This window comes from Periophthalmus magnuspinnatus, chromosome 10 (genome assembly GCF_009829125.3).
Source record: "Periophthalmus magnuspinnatus isolate fPerMag1 chromosome 10, fPerMag1.2.pri, whole genome shotgun sequence".
Classification (NCBI taxonomy): Eukaryota; Metazoa; Chordata; class Actinopteri; order Gobiiformes; family Gobiidae; genus Periophthalmus; species Periophthalmus magnuspinnatus.
The window spans coordinates 5924180-5946281 of record NC_047135.1 but is presented as its reverse complement, the minus strand read 5'-3'; the positions used below and the strand labels follow the sequence as shown (position 1 = coordinate 5946281).

At 41.7% G+C, this 22102-nt stretch overlaps 7 protein-coding genes across 7 annotated transcripts in view; all 7 read left to right on the top strand.

Moving 5' to 3' along the window:
- LOC129456592 (protocadherin alpha-8-like) overlaps positions 1–22102 on the top strand; it is a 104208-nt gene that overhangs the window by 12775 nt on the left and 69331 nt on the right. The window lies entirely within an intron of this gene.
- LOC129456623 (protocadherin alpha-8-like) lies at positions 372–2741 on the top strand. The gene has a single exon (XM_055225028.1). The coding sequence runs from the start codon at positions 372–374 to the stop codon at positions 2739–2741; it is 2370 nt and encodes a 789-aa protein (XP_055081003.1).
- On the top strand, positions 3414–5783 carry LOC117378045 (protocadherin alpha-2-like). The gene has a single exon (XM_033974583.2). It carries the CDS (start codon positions 3414–3416, stop codon positions 5781–5783), a length of 2370 nt encoding a protein of 789 aa, XP_033830474.2.
- LOC129456622 (protocadherin alpha-8-like) lies at positions 6439–8916 on the top strand. Its single transcript, XM_055225027.1, has one exon. The coding sequence runs from the start codon at positions 6439–6441 to the stop codon at positions 8914–8916; it is 2478 nt and encodes an 825-aa protein (XP_055081002.1).
- Positions 11276–13687, top strand: LOC129456621 (protocadherin alpha-8-like). The gene has a single exon (XM_055225025.1). It carries the CDS (start codon positions 11276–11278, stop codon positions 13685–13687), a length of 2412 nt encoding a protein of 803 aa, XP_055081000.1.
- On the top strand, positions 14468–16915 carry LOC129456620 (protocadherin alpha-2-like). Its single transcript, XM_055225024.1, has one exon. The coding sequence runs from the start codon at positions 14468–14470 to the stop codon at positions 16913–16915; it is 2448 nt and encodes an 815-aa protein (XP_055080999.1).
- Positions 18509–20914, top strand: LOC129456619 (protocadherin alpha-7-like). The gene has a single exon (XM_055225023.1). The coding sequence runs from the start codon at positions 18509–18511 to the stop codon at positions 20912–20914; it is 2406 nt and encodes an 801-aa protein (XP_055080998.1).

The following is a 22102-nucleotide window of genomic DNA, read 5'->3' as shown; positions in this document are numbered from 1 at the left end:
TTAAAAACTGTGAGGCTTTTTTTTTTTTTTAGCTTTGGTCCTATTTCGACCGCTGTCCAAGGTGCTGAATGCGCGGTATGATTTCTGATGTACGTAAAATAAACTTAACTCTCAGTCTTGGCCTTGAATCTTCACTTCAGATAAAATGGATGGGAGTGGCTTTGTTACAATTATCGACTGTGTTATCATGGTTAACCCCAAGGTGGCACTACTCAACAGAGAAACCGCTGGTTTGTCTCTCCTCTCTCAAGGCTTTTGTGTCCATTTTAGTGGAACGGAGTGGCCACTTGTCTTTTGCATTACTGAGGATTTTACTTTTTGTGGTGGATTTTAATTACGATAGATACATATTAATGAAATTCTATACAACAATGAGAGCGGAACGACATTTTCTAACGGGAATCTGCTCGTGGATCACTTTGTGCTCGGCTCTACTGCTGTTTTTTGGGCAGTGCGCTTTGGCTCAGATCAGATACTCTGTTCCGGAGGAGGTGAGGGACGGGACTGTGGTTGGAAATGTCGCAAAGGATCTGGGTCTTGATGTTTCCTCTTTGGGTGAGAGACGGATCCGTGTTGTTTCTGAAACAAATGAGGCAATTTTTGCTGTAAACGTTGATAATGGCGCTTTGTACGTCCACGGCCGCATTGACAGAGAGCAGCTGTGTCAGGGCAGCGGTGCGTGTCTGATGGAGCTGAAGGTTCTGGTGGAAAACCCTTTGGAAGTTCATTATGTGGTTGTAGAAATCACTGATGTAAACGACCACGCACCGGCCTTCCTCGAAAAGGATCAGTTGTATGAAATCGCAGAGCACACTTTACCCGGAACACGATTTCCTCTACACTCTGCACACGACCCAGACGCAGGAATTAACTCCATCCGCACTTATATTTTGTCTGCAAATGAACATTTTGACATTAATATTCGAGAAAGTGATGGTGAGAAAACTCCCGTTTTAGTTCTAAAGAAATCTCTGGACAGAGAAAACAAAAATGAACACTTTCTCGTGGTGACTGCGATCGATGGAGGTAAACCTCAAAAATCAGGGACCTTAAATGTTACTATTGTTGTTTTAGACATCAACGATAATAAACCAGTGTTTGGTCAAGAGGTGTATCAAATTTCAATAAGTGAAAATGTTGAAGTAGGGACAGTGGTCTATAAAATTAATGCTACTGATCTGGACGAATCTAAAAATGGTGAAGTGGAATATAGATTAAGAAAAACATTGCACCGAAAAATTTATGACGTTTTTGAATTGGACAAAGCAACAGGAGAAATTCGTGTAAAGGGAAAACTTGACTACGAGGACGGAGATATATTTAGATTAGACATAGAGGCTTCAGACAAAGGCACACCCCCACTCACAGGCGAATGTAGAGTTGTAATTCAAATAATTGACAATAATGATAATTCACCTGAAATAGACGTGACTTCTCTGTCAAACACAGTGTCTGAAGACTCCAAACCAGGGACAGTAGTTTCTCTCATTCGAGTCAAAGACAAAGACTCAGGCGTCAATGGTAAAATCATCGCGCACATAACAAACAACGTGCCTTTTGAGCTAAAACCCTCGTATAAAGAAAACACATATTCAGTTGTCACTAAGGATTTCCTGGACAGGGAGGAGGTGTCAAATTATGACATAACAATAAAAGCCACTGACTGTGGGGAGCCTCCTTTATCCACCACTAAAACTCTCAGTATTCAGATATTAGATGTGAACGACAACAGTCCACAGTTTGAACAAAACCCTCTGTACTTTTATATTGTAGAAAATAACGTGTCAGGGACGTCACTGTTCTCTGTAACTGCATCAGACAAAGATAAGAATGAAAACGCAGATATTTCCTACAGCATTGCGCGCACAGGACAGGAGAAGGACGTGGCGCTCTTTTTAAACGTGAACGCGGAAAATGGTCAAATCACTGCGCTGAAAAGCTTTGACTTTGAGACATTAAAGTCGTTCCAGTTTCAAGTGGTGGCCTCAGACTCTGGGACTCCGTCACTGAGCAGCAACGTGACAGTGCACGTGTTCATTCTGGATCAGAATGACAATGCTCCAGTCATTCTGTATCCAGTCAGCTCTAACGGTTCTGCTGAAGGAGTGGAGGAGATCCCCCGCAATGTGAACGCGGGACACTTGGTGACTAAAGTCAGGGCCTGTGACGCTGATATCGGATATAACGGCTGGCTGCTGTTTTCACTGCAGCAAGTGACTGACCACAGTCTGTTTGGGTTGGACCGCTACACAGGACAGATCAGGACACTTCGCTCATTGACAGAGACAGACGAGGCCGAGCACAAACTCGTCATACTGGTCAAAGACAATGGCAACGTGTCCCTGTCAGCTACAGCTACTGTGCTTGTCAAAGTGGTGGAGCCCAGAGAGGCTTTTGCAGCTTCTGATGTTAAGAGCTCCACTAAAGACTCTGAGGACACTAATGTGACTTTTTACCTCATGATAACTCTGGCCTCGGTCTCAGCTCTGTTCATTATCAGTATCATTGTGCTGATTGCAATGCAGTGCTCCAAGTCGAGCACTGACTACACGTCCAAGTACTTACAGGACACAAACTATGACGGGACTCTGTGCCACAGCATCCAGTACAGATCTGGAGACAAGCGCTACATGTTAGTTGGACCCAGAATGAGCGTAGGATCCACTATAGTCCCAGGGAGTCAAGCCAACACACTGGTGCTTCCTGACAGGAGGAGGCCCTCTGAAGAGGTAAGACAATAAAGCAACAAAGTCTCATTTTGACATCACATGAACATTGAACAATATGAGATATAATTTTTTGGGTCAGTATAATGACATGCAAAATATAGTTTATAAATGAATTGACTCTATGTATTCTTTAATGGTACACGTATTTGAAAACTACTCACGATTTCTATTTTTTCATGGTAGGAATTTACTTTTAACAATTATAGCCACGGGGCTATCAACAAATATTTATTTTTTTATTGATTGATTAATTTACATTCAAGTATTTATCTTGTAATCTTTGTTGTGACATAGTACCTTCAGGGCTCTGAGATAAATGGTTTTAAAAAGAGTGATGCTTTTTTCAGCTTTGGTCCTATTTCGACCGCTGTCCAAGGTGCTGAATGAGCGGTATGATTTCTGATGTACGTAAAATAAACTTAACTCTCAGTCTTGGCCTTCAATCTTCACTTTAGATAAAATGAATGGGAGTGGCTTTGTTACAATTATCGACTGTGTTATCAGGGTTAACCTCAAGGTGGCACTACTCAACAGAGAAACCGCTGGTTTGTCTCTCCTCTCAAGGCTTTTGTGTCCATTTTAGTGGAGCGGAGTGGCTTCTTGTCTTTTGCGTTACTGAGGATTTTGCTTTTTGTGGTGGACTTTAATTACGATAGATACATATTAATGAAATTTTATACAACAATGAGAGCTGAACGACATTTTCTAACGGGAATCTGCTCGTGGATCACTTTGTGCTCGGCTCTACTGCTGTTTTTTGGACAGTGCGCTTTGGCTCAGATCAGATATTCTGTTCCGGAGGAGGTGAGGGACCGAACTGTGGTTGGAAATGTCGCAAAGGATCTTGGTCTTGATGTTGCCTCTTTGGGTGAGAGACGGTTCCGTGTTGTTTCTGAAACAAATGAGGCTATTTTTGCTGTAAACGCCGATAATGGCGCTTTGTACGTCCACGGCCGCATTGACAGAGAGCAGCTGTGTCAGGGCAGCGGTACGTGTCTGATGGAGCTGAAGGTTCTGGTGGAAAACCCTTTGGAAGTTCACTATGTGATTGTAGAAATCACTGATGTCAATGACCACGCGCCAATATTTCCTAAAACAAACCAAACGTTTGAGATTGGAGAGCACACTTTGCCGGGTAAAAGACTACAGTTACACCCTGCCAATGATCCCGACGCAGGAACAAACTCGATCCGCACATATACGTTATCTGCAAACGAACATTTTGAAATTAATATTCGACAAAGTGACTTGGGTAAAATCCCGTTTCTGGTGCTAAAGAAGCCTTTAGACCGAGAACAGAGCAGCACACACTCTCTGCTCCTGACAGCGGTTGATGGGGGGAAACCACAAAAATCAGGGACCTTAAATATTACCATCATTGTTCTGGACAGTAATGACAATAGACCAGTTTTTACTCAAGAGGTTTATCATATCACGGTGAACGAAAATTTGGAGAAGGGAACTGTAATATTTAAACTAAACGCGACAGATGCGGATGAAGGAATAAACGGAGAAATTGAGTACAGCCTCGGGGAAACATTGATCCAAGATGTTTATAAAACATTTGAATTAAACAGATTAACGGGAGAAATTGTCACAAGAGGCACAATTGACTTTGAAGAAACAGATCATTATGAATTAGACGTGGAAGCTTCTGATAAAGGCACTCACAAATTAACAGGTGAATGTAGAGTAATTATAAAAATCATAGATGTAAATGATAATTCACCTGAAATTGACGTGACATCTCTGTCAAACACAGTGTCTGAAGACTCCAAACCAGGGACAGTAGTTTCTCTCATTCGTGTCAAAGACAAAGACTCAGGCGTCAATGGTAAAATCATCGCGCACATAACAAACAACGTGCCTTTTGAGCTAAAACCCTCGTATAAAGAAAACACATATTCAGTTGTCACTAAGGATTTCCTGGACAGGGAGGAGGTGTCAAATTATGACATAACAATAAAAGCCACTGACTGTGGAGAACCTCCTTTATCCACCACTAAAACTCTGAGTATTCAGATATTAGATGTAAACGACAACAGTCCACAGTTTGAACAAAGCCCTCTGTACTTTTATATTGTAGAAAATAACGTCTCAGGGACGTCACTGTTCTGTGTAACTGCATCAGACAAAGATAAGAATGAAAACGCAGATATTTCCTACAGCATTCCGCGCACAGGACAGGAGAAGGACGTGGCGCTCTTTTTAAACGTGAACGCGGAAAATGGTCAAATCACTGCGCTGAAAAGCTTTGACTTTGAGACATTAAAGTCGTTCCAGTTTCAAGTGGTGGCCTCAGACTCTGGGACTCCGTCACTGAGCAGCAACGTGACAGTGCACGTGTTCATTCTGGATCAGAACGACAACGCTCCAGTCATTCTGTATCCAGTCAGCTCTAACGGTTCTGCTGAAGGAGTGGAGGAGATCCCCCGCAATGTGAACGCGGGACACTTGGTGACTAAAGTCAGGGCCTATGACGCTGATATCGGATATAACGGCTGGCTGCTGTTTTCACTGCAGCAAGTGACTGACCACAGTCTGTTTGGGTTGGACCGCTACACAGGACAGATCAGGACACTTCGCTCATTGACAGAGACAGACGAGGCCGAGCACAAACTCGTCATACTGGTCAAAGACAATGGCAACGTGTCCCTGTCAGCTACAACTTCTGTGCTTGTCAAAGTGGTGGAGCCCAGAGAGGCTTTTGCAGCTTCTGATGTTAAGAGCTCCACTAAAGACTCTGAGGACACTAATGTGACTTTTTACCTCATGATAACTCTGGCCTCGGTCTCAGCTCTGTTCATTATCAGTATCATTGTGCTGATTGCAATGCAGTGCTCCAAGTCCAGCACTGACTACACGTCCAAGTACTTACAGGACACAAACTATGACGGGACTCTGTGCCACAGCATCCAGTACAGATCTGGAGACAAGCGCTACATGTTAGTTGGACCCAGAATGAGCGTAGGATCCACTATAGTCCCAGGGAGTCAAGCCAACACACTGGTGCTGCCTGACAGGAGGAGGCCCTCTGAGGAGGTAAGACAATAACGTTGCATAGTCTAATTAATATAATTACATGCAAAATATGGTATATACGTTTATTGACTCTGTGTATTCTTTAGTGGTACACTTATTAAAAAAAAAAAAAAAAATACTCAAGATTTATTTATTTATTTTCATAATTGGAGTTTACTTTCAACATTCATAGGTACGTGTTATCAACATTTTTTATGTATTTATTTTTCTTTTTTTCCAACATATTTAAGTATTTATCTTATCATCATATCTTGTCTTTTTTGCTGTGACATAGTACAATCAGGGCTCTGAGCTTCGCTGTTTTAAAAAGAGTGATGCTTTTTTTCAGCTTTGGTCCTATTTCGACCGCTGTCCAAGGTGCTGAATGAGCGGTATGATTTCTGATGTACGTTAAATAAACCTAACTCTCTGTCTTGGCCTTAAATTTTCACTTTAGATAAACACGATGGGAGTGGCTTTGTTACAATTAGCGACTGTGTTATCAGGGTTAACCTCAAGGTGGCACTACTCAACAGAGAAACCGCTGGTTTGTCTCTCCTCTCTCAAGGCTTTTGTGTCCATTTTAGTGGAACGGAGTGGCCACTTGTCTTATGCGGTCCTGAGGATTTTACTTTTTGTGGTAGGTTTTAATTACGATAGATATATATTAATGACATTTTATACAACAATGAGAGCTGAACGACATTTTCTAGTGAGAATCTGCTCGTGGATCACTTTGTGTTCGGCTCTACTGCTGTTTTTTGGACAGTGCGCTTTGGCTCAGATCAGATACTCTGTTCCGGAGGAGGTGAGGGACGGGACTGTGGTTGGAAATGTCGCAAAGGATCTTGGTCTCGATGTTGCCTCTTTGGGTGAGAGACGGTTCCGTGTTGTTTCTGAAACAAAGGATGCTATTTTTGCTGTAAACGCTGATAATGGCGCTTTGTACGTCCACGGCCGCATTGACAGAGAGCAGCTGTGTCAGGGCAGCGGTACGTGTCTGATGGAGCTGAAGGTTCTGGTGGAAAACCCTTTGGAAGTTCACTATGTGGTTGTAGAAATCACTGATGTCAATGACCACGCGCCCTCCTTTCCCCAAAGAAATGAAACTATAGAAATAGCTGAACACACCTTATCGGGAACACGATTCCAGCTGCACGCTGCTCATGATCCTGACGCAGGGATGAACTCAGTCCGCACCTACAGTTTATCTGCTAATGAACATTTTGACATCAATATTCGCGAAACTAATATTGAAAAAATACCATTCCTTGTTTTGAAAAAAATGCTGGACAGAGAAAAAAGCAGTGAGCATTTTCTACTGGTGACAGCGGTTGATGGAGGTAAACCTCAAAGGTCAGGCACACTGAATGTGACTATAACTGTTCTCGATATTAATGACAACAGACCAGTGTTTAGCCAAGAGGTTTATGAAATTACAGTGAAAGAAAACGTACAAACGGGCACGTCCATTTTTAAGCTCACAGCTACAGATCCAGACGAAGGAACAAACGGAGAAATTGATTATAGTCTGTCGAAAATACTGAAGCAAAGAATATTCGATATTTTCGAATTAGACAAGAAAACGGGTGATATTCTTGTAAAGGGACACATCGATTATGAAGAAAATGATTTTTATGAATTAGAAGTTCAAGCGTCAGATAAAGACACACCCCCATTAAGAGGCGAATGTAGAGTCATTGTAAAAATCATAGATGTCAATGACAATTCACCTGAAATAGACGTGACTTCTCTGTCAAACGCAGTGTCTGAAGACTCCAAACCAGGGACAGTAGTTTCTCTCATTCGCGTCAAAGACAAAGACTCAGGCGTCAATGGTAAAATCATCGCGCACATAACAAACAACCTGCCTTTTGAGCTAAAACCCTCGTATAAAGAAAACACATATTCAGTTGTCACTAAGGATTATCTGGACAGGGAGGAGGTGTCAAATTATGACATAACAATAAAAGCCACTGACTGTGGAGAGCCTCCTTTATCCACCACTAAAACTCTGAGTATTCAGATATTAGATGTAAACGACAACAGTCCACAGTTTGAACAAAGCCCTCTGTACTTTTATATTGTAGAAAATAACGTGTCAGGGACGTCACTGTTCTCTGTAACTGCATCAGACAAAGATAAGAATGAAAACGCAGATATTTCCTACAGCATTGCGCGCACAGGACAGGAGAAGGACGTGGCGCTCTTTTTAAACGTGAACGCGGAAAATGGTCAAATCACTGCGCTGAAAAGCTTTGACTTTGAGACATTAAAGTCGTTCCAGTTTCAAGTGGTGGCCTCAGACTCTGGGACTCCGTCACTGAGCAGCAACGTGACAGTGCACGTGTTCATTCTGGATCAGAACGACAACGCTCCAGTCATTCTGTATCCAGTCAGCTCTAACGGTTCTGCTGAAGGAGTGGAGGAGATCCCCCGCAATGTGAACGCGGGACACTTGGTGACTAAAGTCAGGGCCTATGACGCTGATATCGGATATAACGGCTGGCTGCTGTTTTCACTGCAGCAAGTGACTGACCACAGTCTGTTTGGGTTGGACCGCTACACAGGACAGATCAGGACACTTCGCTCATTGACAGAGACAGACGAGGCCGAGCACAAACTCGTCATACTGGTCAAAGACAATGGCAACGTGTCCCTGTCAGCTACAGCTACTGTGCTTGTCAAAGTGGTGGAGCCCAGAGAGGCTTTTGCAGCTTCTGATGTTAAGAGCTCCACTAAAGACTCTGAGGACACTAATGTGACTTTTTACCTCATGATAACTCTGGCCTCGGTCTCAGCTCTGTTCATTATCAGTATCATTGTGCTGATTGCAATGCAGTGCTCCAAGTCCAGCACTGACTACACGTCCAAGTACTTACAGGACACAAACTATGACGGGACTCTGTGCCACAGCATCCAGTACAGATCTGGAGACAAGCGCTACATGTTAGTTGGACCCAGAATGAGCGTAGGATCCACTATAGTCCCAGGGAGTCAAGCCAACACACTGGTGCTGCCTGACAGGAGGAGGCCCTCTGAGGAGGTAAGACCACAAAGTAATGATTCTTCTCTCAGCATGATAAAAATATTATATCAGCAATCATGTACTCCACTGTTCTCAATTGATACTGTTGTTTCTATAGTGTCTGTTCTTTTTCTATAGTGGTATATTTACTGGGAAAAGTAATATAATGTTATTCAAAGTTTGCAAACTGAAAAAGTTGGAACTAGCAAATCATATTGTTTCTGGTCTTAAGTGGAAATTGTGAGTACCGACATACACTGCCTGGCAAAAAACTCAACAAAACAAAAAAACAAAACAAAAACAGTTGCCACCTGTATTGAACCAAGTAAATAGGTACAAACCTCCTATTGGAGAATTACTGCATGGGCGATTATCTTTCTGCTGGCAACAAGTTATTTAACCCCAACTGGTGCAATGAGTTGTTTCTCATTTCTTAAACAACCATTTCGAAAGACACATCCCACGGTCGTATAAAAGATGTTAGTCTCTTTGAGAGGAGTCAAATCATTGGCATGCCTCAAGCAGAGAAATATCTAAGGATATTGCACAAACTACAAAAATCGGGTTAAGAACTGTCCAATGCATTATTAAAATCTGGAAGGATCGAGGGGACCTATCGTGTTTGAGGAAGAAATGTGGTCAGAAAAAAATTCCCAAAGGATCGAGATCAGGGATCACTTAAACGTTTGGTGAAATCAAATATAAGAAAAACAACAATAGAACTTAGAGATATGTTTAATAGTGAAAGTAAGAGCATTTCCACATGCACAATGCAAAGGGAACTCAAGGGATTGGGACTGAACAGCTGTGTAGCCTTAAGAAAAACACTAATCTGCGAGTCTAACCAAAAAAAAAAAAAAAAGGCTTGAATTTGCTAAGGAGTATAAAGATTGGACTTTGGAGGAATGGAAGAAGGTCATGTGGTCTGATGAGTCCAAATTTACCCTGTTCCAGAGTGATGGGTGCATCGGGGTAAGAAGAGAGGTAGATGAAGTCTACCTATCATGCCTAGTGCCTAATGTTCAAGCCTGTGGAGGCAGGACTATGATCTGGGGTTGCTGCAGTTGATCACATCCACTGAAGGCATGGACTCTCATACGTCTTTACATACTAACTACAACTGATATTTAAATTTAGCTAATCATATTATTTTGCATTCACATCATAGACTGTATATATAATGCCTGGCCAAAAAAAAAAAAAAAAAAAAAAAAAGTTGCTACCTGAATTTAACCAAGCAAATAGCTACGAGCTTATAGGTACGAGTCAGGCCTAGCTTCAGCAACAGTCTGTGCTCAAAGACTGAGGTCAGCTGACACCTGAATATACTGAATGACCAGGTTATTCCATCAATGGATTTTTTCTTCCCTGATGGCACGGGCATATTCCAAGATGACAATTCCAGGATTTATCGGGCTGAAATTGTGAAAGAGTGGTTCAGGGAGCATGAGACATCATTTTCACACATGGATTGTCCACTACAGAGTCCAGACCTTAACCCCATTGAGAATCTTTGGGATGTGCTGGAGAAGGCTTTGTGCAGCGGTCAGACTCTACCATCATCAATGCAACATCTTGGTGAAAAATTAATGCAACACTGGATGGAAATGAATCTTGTGACATTGCAGAAGCTTATGCCACAGTGAATGTGTGACGTAATCAAAGCTAAAAGAGGTCCAATGAGTGTGTGTTCTTTTTTTGGTTGCAACTTTTTTTTTTCCTGGCCAGGGAGTGTATTTAGTTTTGGTGTTTTTCAGTGTAGTCATTACAATTTTGCTGTCCATGGTGCTGATCAAACATATTCAATTTTGATGGAAATTTATTTTGTTTAACATTTTTTTCTGTAAAAGAAATGACATGGTACTGAAATAATGACAATGGTTTTAGATTAAGTTTGTATTTGTTTTTGGAGACATTTCAGGACATAATGTCGTTCTCCTGCCTTTTACTGCTTGTAATTACCTCATGTGCCCGAAAGGGAGAAAGGAGGTCAGTTCAAGTGCTGCAGTGTGTTTTGACAGTGGTCTAATGCAGTACTGGATCATTCAGTCTGTATTATGGATACCTCATGTTATGTGAGTAAATGTGTGGAATACAGTATTTTCTAGGCCCTCTCTTAGAAGACACAGTCTGGGACACAACACTCTGTCAGCCATAGTGAAACATGCACGAGGAACGTTTTGGCTTAATGTCCAGTTCCTAAAAAAAGTAATCTTTGTACCATGTTTGGTGAATTACAAAGAGACAAATACCGTACACAGTAAATGTAGCAAAGGGTAATGTGTGTATGTCTTCTGATTTACAAGCTCTGTTTGATCACCAGGCGGCACTATTTGACGTGAAAACCCCTGCGCCCCTTGGTCCCTCCTCTTTCAGAACCTTTTGTTTCTGTTTGGCTGGAGCGTACAGTGGTCGTTTGGCGAAAGGGTAACGCTGGATTATTTGGTGTTTTAGTGGCTTCAAAAACTGTCATCAGAAATACATGGATTTGTGAACAATGATGAGGATGAAAAGGCCATTTGTTCAGATGAAACATCCGTGGATCACGTTGTGCTCGACTCTACTGCTGTTTTTTGGACAGTGCGCTTTGGCTCAGATCAGATACTCTGTTCCGGAGGAGGTGAGGGACGGGACTGTGGTTGGAAACGTCGCAAAGGATCTTGGTCTTGATATTGCATCTTTGGGTGAGAGACGGTTCCGTATTTCTGAAACAAAGGACGCTATTTTTGCTGTAAACGCTGATAATGGCGCTTTGTACGTCCACGGCCGCATTGACAGAGAGCAGCTGTGTCAGGGCAGCGGTACGTGTCTGATGGAGCTAAAGGTTCTGGTGGAAAACCCTTTGGAAGTTCACTATGTGGTTGTAGAAATCACTGATGTCAATGACCACGCGCCCTCCTTTCCCCAAAGAAATGAAACTATAGAAATAGCCGAACATACCTTATCTGGAAAACGATTTCAGCTGCACGCTGCTCATGATCCTGACGCAGGGATGAACTCAGTCCGCACCTACAGTTTATCTGCTAATGAACATTTTGACATCAATGTTCGTGAAACGAATAGTGAAAAAATACCATTCCTTGTTTTGAAAAAAATGCTGGACAGAGAAAAAAGCAGTGAGCATTTTCTACTGGTGACAGCGGTTGATGGAGGTAAACCTCAAAGGTCAGGCACACTGAATGTGACTATAACTGTTCTTGACAGTAACGATAATAGGCCCGTTTTTAGCCAAGAGATTTATGAAATTACAGTGAAAGAAAACGTACAAACGGGCACGTCCATTTTTAAGCTCACAGCCACAGATCCAGACGAAGGAACAAACGGAGAAATTGATTATAGTCTGTCAAAAACACTGAAGCGAAGAATATTCGATATTTTCGAATTAGACAAGAAAACGGGTGATATTGTTGTAAAGGGACACATCGATTATGAAGAGAATGATTTCTATGAATTAGAAGTTCAAGCGTCAGACAGAGGCGCGCCCCCATTGACAGGTGAATGTAGAGTTAATATAAAAATCACAGATGTCAATGACAATTCACCTGAAATAGACGTGACTTCTCTGTCAAACACAGTGTCTGAAGACTCCAAACCAGGGACAGTTATTTCACTCATTAGTGTAACAGACAAAGACTCAGGCGTCAATGGTAAAATCATCGCGCACATAACAAACAACGTGCCTTTTGAGCTAAAACCCTCGTATAAAGAAAACACATATTCAGTTGTCACTAAGGATTTCCTGGACAGGGAGGAGGTGTCAAATTATGACATAACAATAAAAGCCACTGACTGTGGGGAGCCTCCTTTATCCACCACTAAAACTCTCAGTATTCAGATATTAGATGTAAACGACAACAGTCCACAGTTTGAACAAAACCCTCTGTACTTTTATATTGTAGAAAATAACGTGTCAGGGACGTCACTGTTCTGTGTAACTGCATCAGACAAAGATAAGAATGAAAACGCAGATATTTCCTACAGCATTGCGCGCACAGGACAGGAGAAGGACGTGGCGCTCTTTTTAAACGTGAACGCGGAAAATGGTCAAATCACTGCGCTGAAAAGCTTTGACTTTGAGACATTAAAGTCGTTCCAGTTTCAAGTGGTGGCCTCAGACTCTGGGACTCCGTCACTGAGCAGCAACGTGACAGTGCACGTGTTCATTCTGGATCAGAACGACAACGCTCCAGTCATTCTGTATCCAGTCAGCTCTAACGGTTCTGCTGAAGGAGTGGAGGAGATCCCCCGCAATGTGAACGCGGGACACTTGGTGACTAAAGTCAGGGCCTATGACGCTGATATCGGATATAACGGCTGGCTGCTGTTTTCACTGCAGCAAGTGACTGACCACAGTCTGTTTGGGTTGGACCGCTACACAGGACAGATCAGGACACTTCGCTCATTGACAGAGACAGACGAGGCCGAGCACAAACTCGTCATACTGGTCAAAGACAATGGCAACGTGTCCCTGTCAGCTACAGCTACTGTGCTTGTCAAAGTGGTGGAGCCCAGAGAGGCTTTTGCAGCTTCTGATGTTAAGAGCTCCACTAAAGACTCTGAGGACACTAATGTGACTTTTTACCTCATGATAACTCTGGCCTCAGTCTCAGCTCTGTTCATTATCAGTATCATTGTGCTGATTGCAATGCAGTGCTCCAAGTCCAGCACTGACTACACGTCCAAGTACTTACAGGACACAAACTATGACGGGACTCTGTGCCACAGCATCCAGTACAGATCTGGAGATAAGCGCTACATGTTAGTTGGACCCAGAATGAGCGTAGGATCCACTATAGTCCCAGGGAGTCAAGCCAACACACTGGTGCTGCCTGACAGGAGGAGGCCCTCTGAGGAGGTAAGGGATTTACCTACAAAAATGTATTCTCTGATCGTATATTTTATAGTTTGACTGGCTTGGGATGTCATATAAAAAAAACAAAAAAAACAAAAACAAAACAACAACCAACAAAACAGTATTTTCCGCCACAGGCAAAAAGTATGAACGTTCAGTACATTAGATGGTGTTGTGAAATAATGTGCATTCGAAAGCACTACATGTTGGCAGTCTAGTTTACTCTTTGACATAAAATAATGTTCTTAATCCACTGAACCCGAATCAGATCTCCTTTCTTTCTTCGTGTTCATGTTGCATAAGCAAATGAGACATACTTTCAACTATAAATGAAACTTAAATTAAGTTGAATCCTGTAAGTGATTTTAAAATTTCCATCAATATTGTTTCTCACGTTGTGGTAATTTGCCAGTGGCTAATTAAGTTTGGTAATCAGCCAGTGCTCCTAACTTTGCGCAACATTAACAAGCAAGTCTCATTACTTATCGTTTTAAAATGTAATCCACAGTATTTTAAAACTTTAATCCTGTCGCTCTCCTTGGTGCTGAAGGAATGTTCGGTTGTAGGATTCAGAAATCCTGTTCCTCTAAAATATATACCATAAACGATGTGTGGTGTCTTGTAATGTTATGGGGTTGTACATTTTCATAAGTGTCATGTGTGACCACAAGGTGGCTCTCGCCCTCAAATAAAGCGCACTGTGTCCCTCCTCTCACAGACGCTTTTGTTTCTTTTTAACTGAAGCGTTGTAGTTACGCGTCTGTTCAGTCAATCTGGATTAGTTTTTGCTTTAGAGGCTACAAATACAGTTATTATAAATATATGGATCTGTGAACAATGATGGAGACTAAGAGGCAATTTCTAGTGGGAGTTCGTTCGTGGATCACTTTGTGCTCGACTCTACTGCTGTTTTTTGGGCAGTGCGCTTTGGCTCAGATCAGATACTCTGTTCCGGAGGAGGTGAAGGACGGGACTGTGGTTGGAAATGTCGCAAAGGATCTTGGTCTTGATATTGCATCTTTGGGTGAGAGACGGTTCCGTATTTCTGAAACAAAGGACGTTATTTTTGCTGTAAACGCAGATAATGGCGCTTTGTACGTCCACGGCCGCATTGACAGAGAGCAGCTGTGTCAGGGCAGCGGTACGTGTCTGATGGAGCTGAAGGTTCTGGTGGAAAACCCTTTGGAAGTTCACTATGTGGTTGTAGAAATCACTGATGTCAATGACCACGCGCCAATCTTTCCCCAAAGAAATGAAACTATAGAAATAGCGGAACAATCTTTACCAGGAAAACGATTTCAGCTGCATCCTGCTCGTGATCCTGACGCAGGAATCAACTCAATTCGCACCTACACTTTATCTGCAAACGAACATTTTGACGTCAATGTTCGCGAAAGTGATTTGAGTAAAACTCCGTTTTTGGTTTTAAAGAAACCTTTAGATCGAGAGCAAAGCAAAGCACATCATCTGCTTCTTACCGCTGTGGATGGAGGTAAACCCAGAAGATCAGGGACGCTAAATGTTACAGTTATTGTTCTGGACAGTAATGATAATAGACCAGTTTTTACACAGGAGGTTTATGAAATTTCACTGCCAGAAAATGTTGAAATAGGAACAGTAGTGATTGCTCTCACTGCAACTGATGCTGATGATGGGATTAATGGAGAAATAGAATATAGTCTCAGAGAATCATTGATTCAAGGGGTTAAAAACGTATTTAAAATAGATAAAATTTCAGGTGAGATTACAATGAAAGCATCAGTTAATTTTGAAGAAACTGACCAATATGAATTAGACGTAGAGGCTTCAGATAAAGGCACGCCCCCATTGACAGGTGAATGTAGAGTCGTTATAAAAATCATAGATGTCAATGACAATTCACCTGAAATAGATATGACTTCTTTGTCAAACACAGTGTCTGAAGACTCCAAACCAGGGACAGTTATTTCACTCATTAGTGTAACAGACAAAGACTCAGGCGTCAATGGTAAAATCATCGCGCACATAACAAACAACGTGCCTTTTGAGCTAAAACCCTCGTATAAAGAAAACACATATTCAGTTGTCACTAAGGATTTCCTGGACAGGGAGGAGGTGTCAAATTATGACATAACAATAAAAGCCACTGACTGTGGAGAGCCTCCTTTATCCACCACTAAAACTCTGAGTATTCAGATATTAGATGTAAACGACAACAGTCCACAGTTTGAACAAAGCCCTCTGTACTTTTATATTGTAGAAAATAACGTGTCAGGGACGTCACTGTTCTGTGTAACTGCATCAGACAAAGATAAGAATGAAAACGCAGATATTTCCTACAGCATTGCGCGCACAGGACAGGAGAAGGACGTGGCGCTCTTTTTAAACGTGAACGCGGAAAATGGTCAAATCACTGCGCTGAAAAGCTTTGACTTTGAGACATTAAAGTCGTTCCAGTTTCAAGTGGTGGCCTCAGACTCTGGGACTCCGTCACTGAGCAGCAACGTGACAGTGCACGTGTTCATTCTGGATCAGAACGACAACGCTCCAGTCATTCTGTATCCAGTCAGCTCTAACGGTTCTGCTGAAGGAGTGGAGGAGATCCCCCGCAATGTGAACGCGGGACACTTGGTGACTAAAGTCAGGGCCTATGACGCTGATATCGGATATAACGGCTGGCTGCTGTTTTCACTGCAGCAAGTGACTGACCACAGTCTGTTTGGGTTGGACCGCTACACAGGACAGATCAGGACACTTCGCTCATTGACAGAGACAGACGAGGCCGAGCACAAACTCGTCATACTGGTCAAAGACAATGGCAACGTGTCCCTGTCAGCTACAGCTACTGTGCTTGTCAAAGTGGTGGAACCCAGAGAGGCTTTTGCAGCTTCTGATGTTAAGAGCTCCACTAAAGACTCTGAGGACACTAATGTGACTTTTTACCTCATGATAACTCTGGCCTCGGTCTCAGCTCTGTTCATTATCAGTATCATTGTGCTGATTGCAATGCAGTGCTCCAAGTCCAGCACTGACTACACGTCCAAGTACTTACAGGACACAAACTATGACGGGACTCTGTGCCACAGCATCCAGTACAGATCTGGAGACAAGCGCTACATGTTAGTTGGACCCAGAATGAGCGTAGGATCCACTATAGTCCCAGGGAGTCAAGCCAACACACTGGTGCTGCCTGACAGGAGGAGGCCCTCTGAGGAGGTAAGACAACAACATAACAATTCTTTTTTCGAAATCCTTCAGTTATTATATATCATGGATGATTCTTCATGTAGGTTAATCCTAAAATGAACAGGGTTTTAGCAGTTTATCTTTAAAAAACAAAAGAAAACAATTCAATCAAATTTTGTATTACCTTTTTGTGTTAAATTAGAGATAACAGTTATGCTTGTCTTTTTTGAGCATAGGTCCGATCGCTGTCCTTGGTGCTAAAATAATGTTTATGGTTTTAGATTAAGTTTATATTTGTTTCTAGAGAAATTTCAGCACATCTCTTTCTCTCCTGCCTGTGTGTTTCACTTCCTTGCCACATATTAGGGCAGAGGAAGGTGAGTTCTGGCGTGCCAGTGTTGAGGTCTTTTGACGGTGGTGTCATGGATTGCAGGATTGTTCAGTGTGTGTTGTGGATGCCTCAAGTTTTGCCAATACAGTCCTGGAACAAAATATTTTATTTAATTGGTTTTGTGTCAGTTAGGTGATATTTTAAATAAGCAGCTAAAGCCTCATACAATACTATCCAGTGGCACAGAGTGTGCACTAATGATATACGAGAGTGATTAGACTGTTTTACCTCTAGCCTTGTTGAAAATGATAGATAGATAGATAGATAGATAGATAGATAGATAGATAGATAGATAGATAGATAGATAGATAGATAGACAGAAAAAAAAACCCTTTATACTCACATCGTTAAATTCTTATAAAAGTAATAGTGTTACAAATTCCGTCTGAACATTGCATTGAATCATATTGTTAGTGGTTATGCTTTATTTGTTTTGTTTGATTTTGCTCTTTCCAGCAGACATGGGTTGCAGATGTTGTTTATTTCAGCGCTATATTTAACATAAATGGCAAATACTCGATGTAATATTTCCCAAATATTTTTTAAATGCAATAGCCTGGTTATATTGTGGGGAAAAAAACGAATTCGACTTCTATATTATCCATAAGTATCCATGTTAAATGTTACAAATATTAATACCCTGTTTTAATTTGCTTTTAAGTTCGTTCCTTTCTTATGAACTATAAACATGACTGACAAGGCACGTTACAAATGTGCCTCGATACTGCACCAGCACAGTCAGAGCACAGTCTGAGCTCCTGTGTTACAAGAGATCCATGTTCCACGGGCTTTAGAAAGTTTGCACGCGTATGTACTGTAAATTACACATTTATTGCACTACCTTCGTGTAATAAATACGCTGTGTGCATCGGTACTGACACAATCATGGCATTTTATTTAATAGATAAAACTCAGTGGGTTAGCAACGAGCTGGCCGTGGAGCAAATGACCAAAGAGCTTGAGAGATGAGCACACTGAGCTTAGTTACGGGTTTTCTATGCTAAAACTGGTAAAGCCAAAGTGTTTGAGTCCCGTCCCGTCATCAGATGTTTGCAATGCAGAACCAACGAAAAGCGCATGGTGTCAGTGCGCGCGCGGGCTTCATGCCATCCCATCACTCGTATTCAGACCGCCCCCCTTGCAGAATCTTACCTTGTACCATTGGAGTCTGGATGGAAGCGGATGATTTATCGTTTTAAAATGATCAAATAACAAGCCCAGGGAGTCCAAACGCGAATTTTCGGTTTCCTGCTTCAACTTGAGCTATTTTGTTAAAGCAGTTACGCATGATTTTATTGTTTATTTTTTCATCGAATTTGAAGATGCTGATGATTATGGAACAAAGAGCCTCTAACGCACAAAGGACTGGACTGCTGCTGACAGTATTCATATCTTTGATTCTCTCGTGGAGCGGAGCCTTTGCGCAGATAAGATATGCGATACTGGAAGAAGTCAAGGAGGGTACAGTTGTGGGGAATGTCGCCAAAGACCTGGGATTAGATAAAGGGACATTAAAAGACAGAAAATACCGGATTGTGACTGATGCTAAAGACCCACATTTCCACGTAAATCCAGATGACGGAACCCTCTACGTGAGCCGAGAGATAGACCGCGAAGAAGTGTGTGACGGGAGCAACACTTGTTTATTAAATCTTAAAACTGTACTGGAAAATCCCCTCGAAATTCACTATGTTTCTGTGGAAATCTTGGATGTAAATGATAATACTCCGAATTTTCAATCGAAAGATAAAACGATAGATATTTTCGAATCTGTTACGAGTGGAAAAAGCTTCCTATTACAACCAGCAAAAGACCCGGACAGTGGAGTTTTTTCTGTACAACAATACAAATTAAACCCCAACGAACATTTCCGTTTAGAAGTTAAGGACAAGGGAAAAGAGGGTAAAATCCCCATACTAATATTACAAAAGCAATTAGACCGGGAGACGGTAAGTAGGCATTCTTTACTGCTGACAGCTTTAGATGGAGGGAAACCGCCCAAATCTGGTGAGATCAATATTATAATAAATGTATTAGATGTCAATGACAACGCACCCATTTTTACTAAAGACTCATACTCTGGGAAACTGACTGAAAACGCCCCGGTTGGCACAACAGTGATGCAAATGAATGCAACTGATTTAGATGAGGGTGTAAACGGAGAGGTGGTATATAGAATTAGTGACAATGTAATGCAGGAAATATCTGAAACATTTGAAATAATTACATCAACAGGTGAAATCATTGTTAAAGGTGAAATCGATTTTGAACAAAATGATGAATATGAAATTGAAATTGAAGCGTCAGACAAAGGCCTTCCCCCACTAACTTCAGAAAAACACGTGATAATTAAAGTAGTAGATATGAATGATAATGCTCCTGAGATTGAAGTCACCTCGTTTTCCAGCTCCATTCCTGAAGACTCTCGGCCCGGGACTACTGTGGCTCTGATCAGTGTTAATGACAGGGACTCTGGGCTGAACGGGAAAGTGACATGTACAATAGAAGGAGATGTTCCCTTTACACTGTCTCCTTCCCTACAGGACAAAATGTATTCACTCGTGACTAAATCCACTCTGGACAGAGAGACACAGTCACAGTATGTACTGTCCATAGCTGCCACAGATCACGGCCAGCCCTCACTTAAATCTGAAAAGAACATATTAATTGTAATTTCAGATGTGAATGACAACAGCCCCGAGTTTGTCCTTACTCCATATAGTTTTTATATCACTGAGGGCAATGAAGCAGGAGCACAGCTGTTTTCAGTTCAGGCTAATGACAAAGATGAAGGTGAAAATGCTCATATTTCTTATCATATTTACAGAGATGGAAGTGCAGAAAATAAAGTGACTTCATTTCTTAATATTAATAGTGAAAATGGGCAAATCACAGCTCTGAAAAGCTTTGACTTTGAGACATTAAAGTCGTTCCAGTTTCAAGTGGTGGCCTCAGACTCTGGGACTCCGTCACTGAGCAGCAACGTGACAGTGCATGTGTTCATTCTGGATCAGAACGACAACGCTCCAGTCATTCTGTATCCAGTCAGCTCTAACGGTTCTGCTGAAGGAGTGGAGGAGATCCCCCGCAATGTGAACGCGGGACATTTGGTGACTAAAGTCAGGGCCTATGACGCTGATATCGGATATAATGGCTGGCTGCTGTTTTCACTGCAGCAAGTGACTGACCACAGTCTGTTTGGGTTGGACCGCTACACAGGACAGATCAGGACACTTCGCTCATTGACAGAGACAGACGAGGCCGTGCACAAACTCGTCATACTGGTCAAAGACAATGGCAACGTGTCCCTGTCAGCTACAGCTACTGTGCTTGTCAAAGTGGTGGAGCCCAGAGAGGCTTTTGCAGCTTCTGATGTTAAGAGCTCCACTAAAGACTCTGAGGACACTAATGTGACTTTTTACCTCATGATAACTCTGGCCTCGGTCTCAGCTCTGTTCATTATCAGTATCATTGTGCTGATTGCAATGCAGTGCTCCAAGTCCAGCACTGACTACACGTCCAAGTACTTACAGGACACAAACTATGACGGGACTCTGTGCCACAGCATCCAGTACAGATCTGGAGACAAGCGCTACATGTTAGTTGGACCCAGAATGAGCGTAGGATCCACTATAGTCCCAGGGAGTCAAGCCAACACACTGGTGCTGCCTGACAGGAGGAGGCCCTCTGAGGAGGTAAGAGATCGATTAAAAACATGTATTCTCTAATCACAAATCACTTTGTATGACTCAAGGAGGATAGATTAAAATAGTATTACATCCATCCACGTGGCAATTAAGCAGAACAGTTTACTAGATGGTTTTGTGAAATAATTAGCATTTTTATGATTATAAATTATGTTCATCTGGAACATGTACCCTTTGAGTTAGACAATGTTTTTGAAAAGCTATATCATGACGGAAATCATTCCATCTCTCTCCATGGCAATTAAATATTGTCCTTAATGTTTACAAATGTGGTCTTTCTGCGGTATCTCGCATGGTCGTAGTTAATATGAAATAGGTAAGGGTTATACTGCGTGATTTTAAAATCTCTATATAAAAGTATTTGATGAAATCTTGATGTCCCGTAGTTGTCAGTTACATATATACCGTATAGTAAATGCACAATCAGGTGTGGTTATAATACCTTAAAAAAGTCCGTAGCATTGGCACTGTTTAAACCTGCAAATAGAAGACACATGTGTTTTTCTAAGAACATGGAAAAGCAATGTCTCTTTTGAAACTCTCAACCACCAGAATTCACTCAGAGGGTGCACTCAAACTGCTTAATGATTGACTGCATGTGCTGAGGTTTAGGTAGTGGCGATTCAGATGAGAGTGTTTCTAGGTTCGATATTCCAAATGAGAGACTCGTGTGAGGCTGAATCTGCTTTCTAATTGAATAACCATCTTGAGAAACAAAACACATACATGGTACACCATGTCTAGTGTATTATTTATTTATTTATTTATTTATTTATTTATTTATTTATTTATTTATTTATTTATTTATTTATTTATTTATTTATTTTCTACTTTGGAATAAATTGCGTTAGAACTGTTGTCAGTAAAATATATATTTGATTTGAACCTGCAAAGCTTGTATATGTCCAGAATTAACACACCTAGACTATATGAAATAATGTGATATAATTTATTTTGACTAGATTGAGAACATTATCAAGACTGTCTTGAAAACTGTTCATTCGACTTTTTAACTTCAGTCTGACCGCTGTCCATGGTGCTGAAGTAGTGATAATGGTGCAGAATGTAGAAATCCAGTTTCTCTGTCGTCCATGCTATGTTTTTTAAGCAAATATCCGTGTACAAAATTGAGTATTATTTGTTGAATTTTATCAGTAACCACAAGGTGGCAATAGCCCTCAAAGAAACCTCTACTCCACTTTGTCCCTC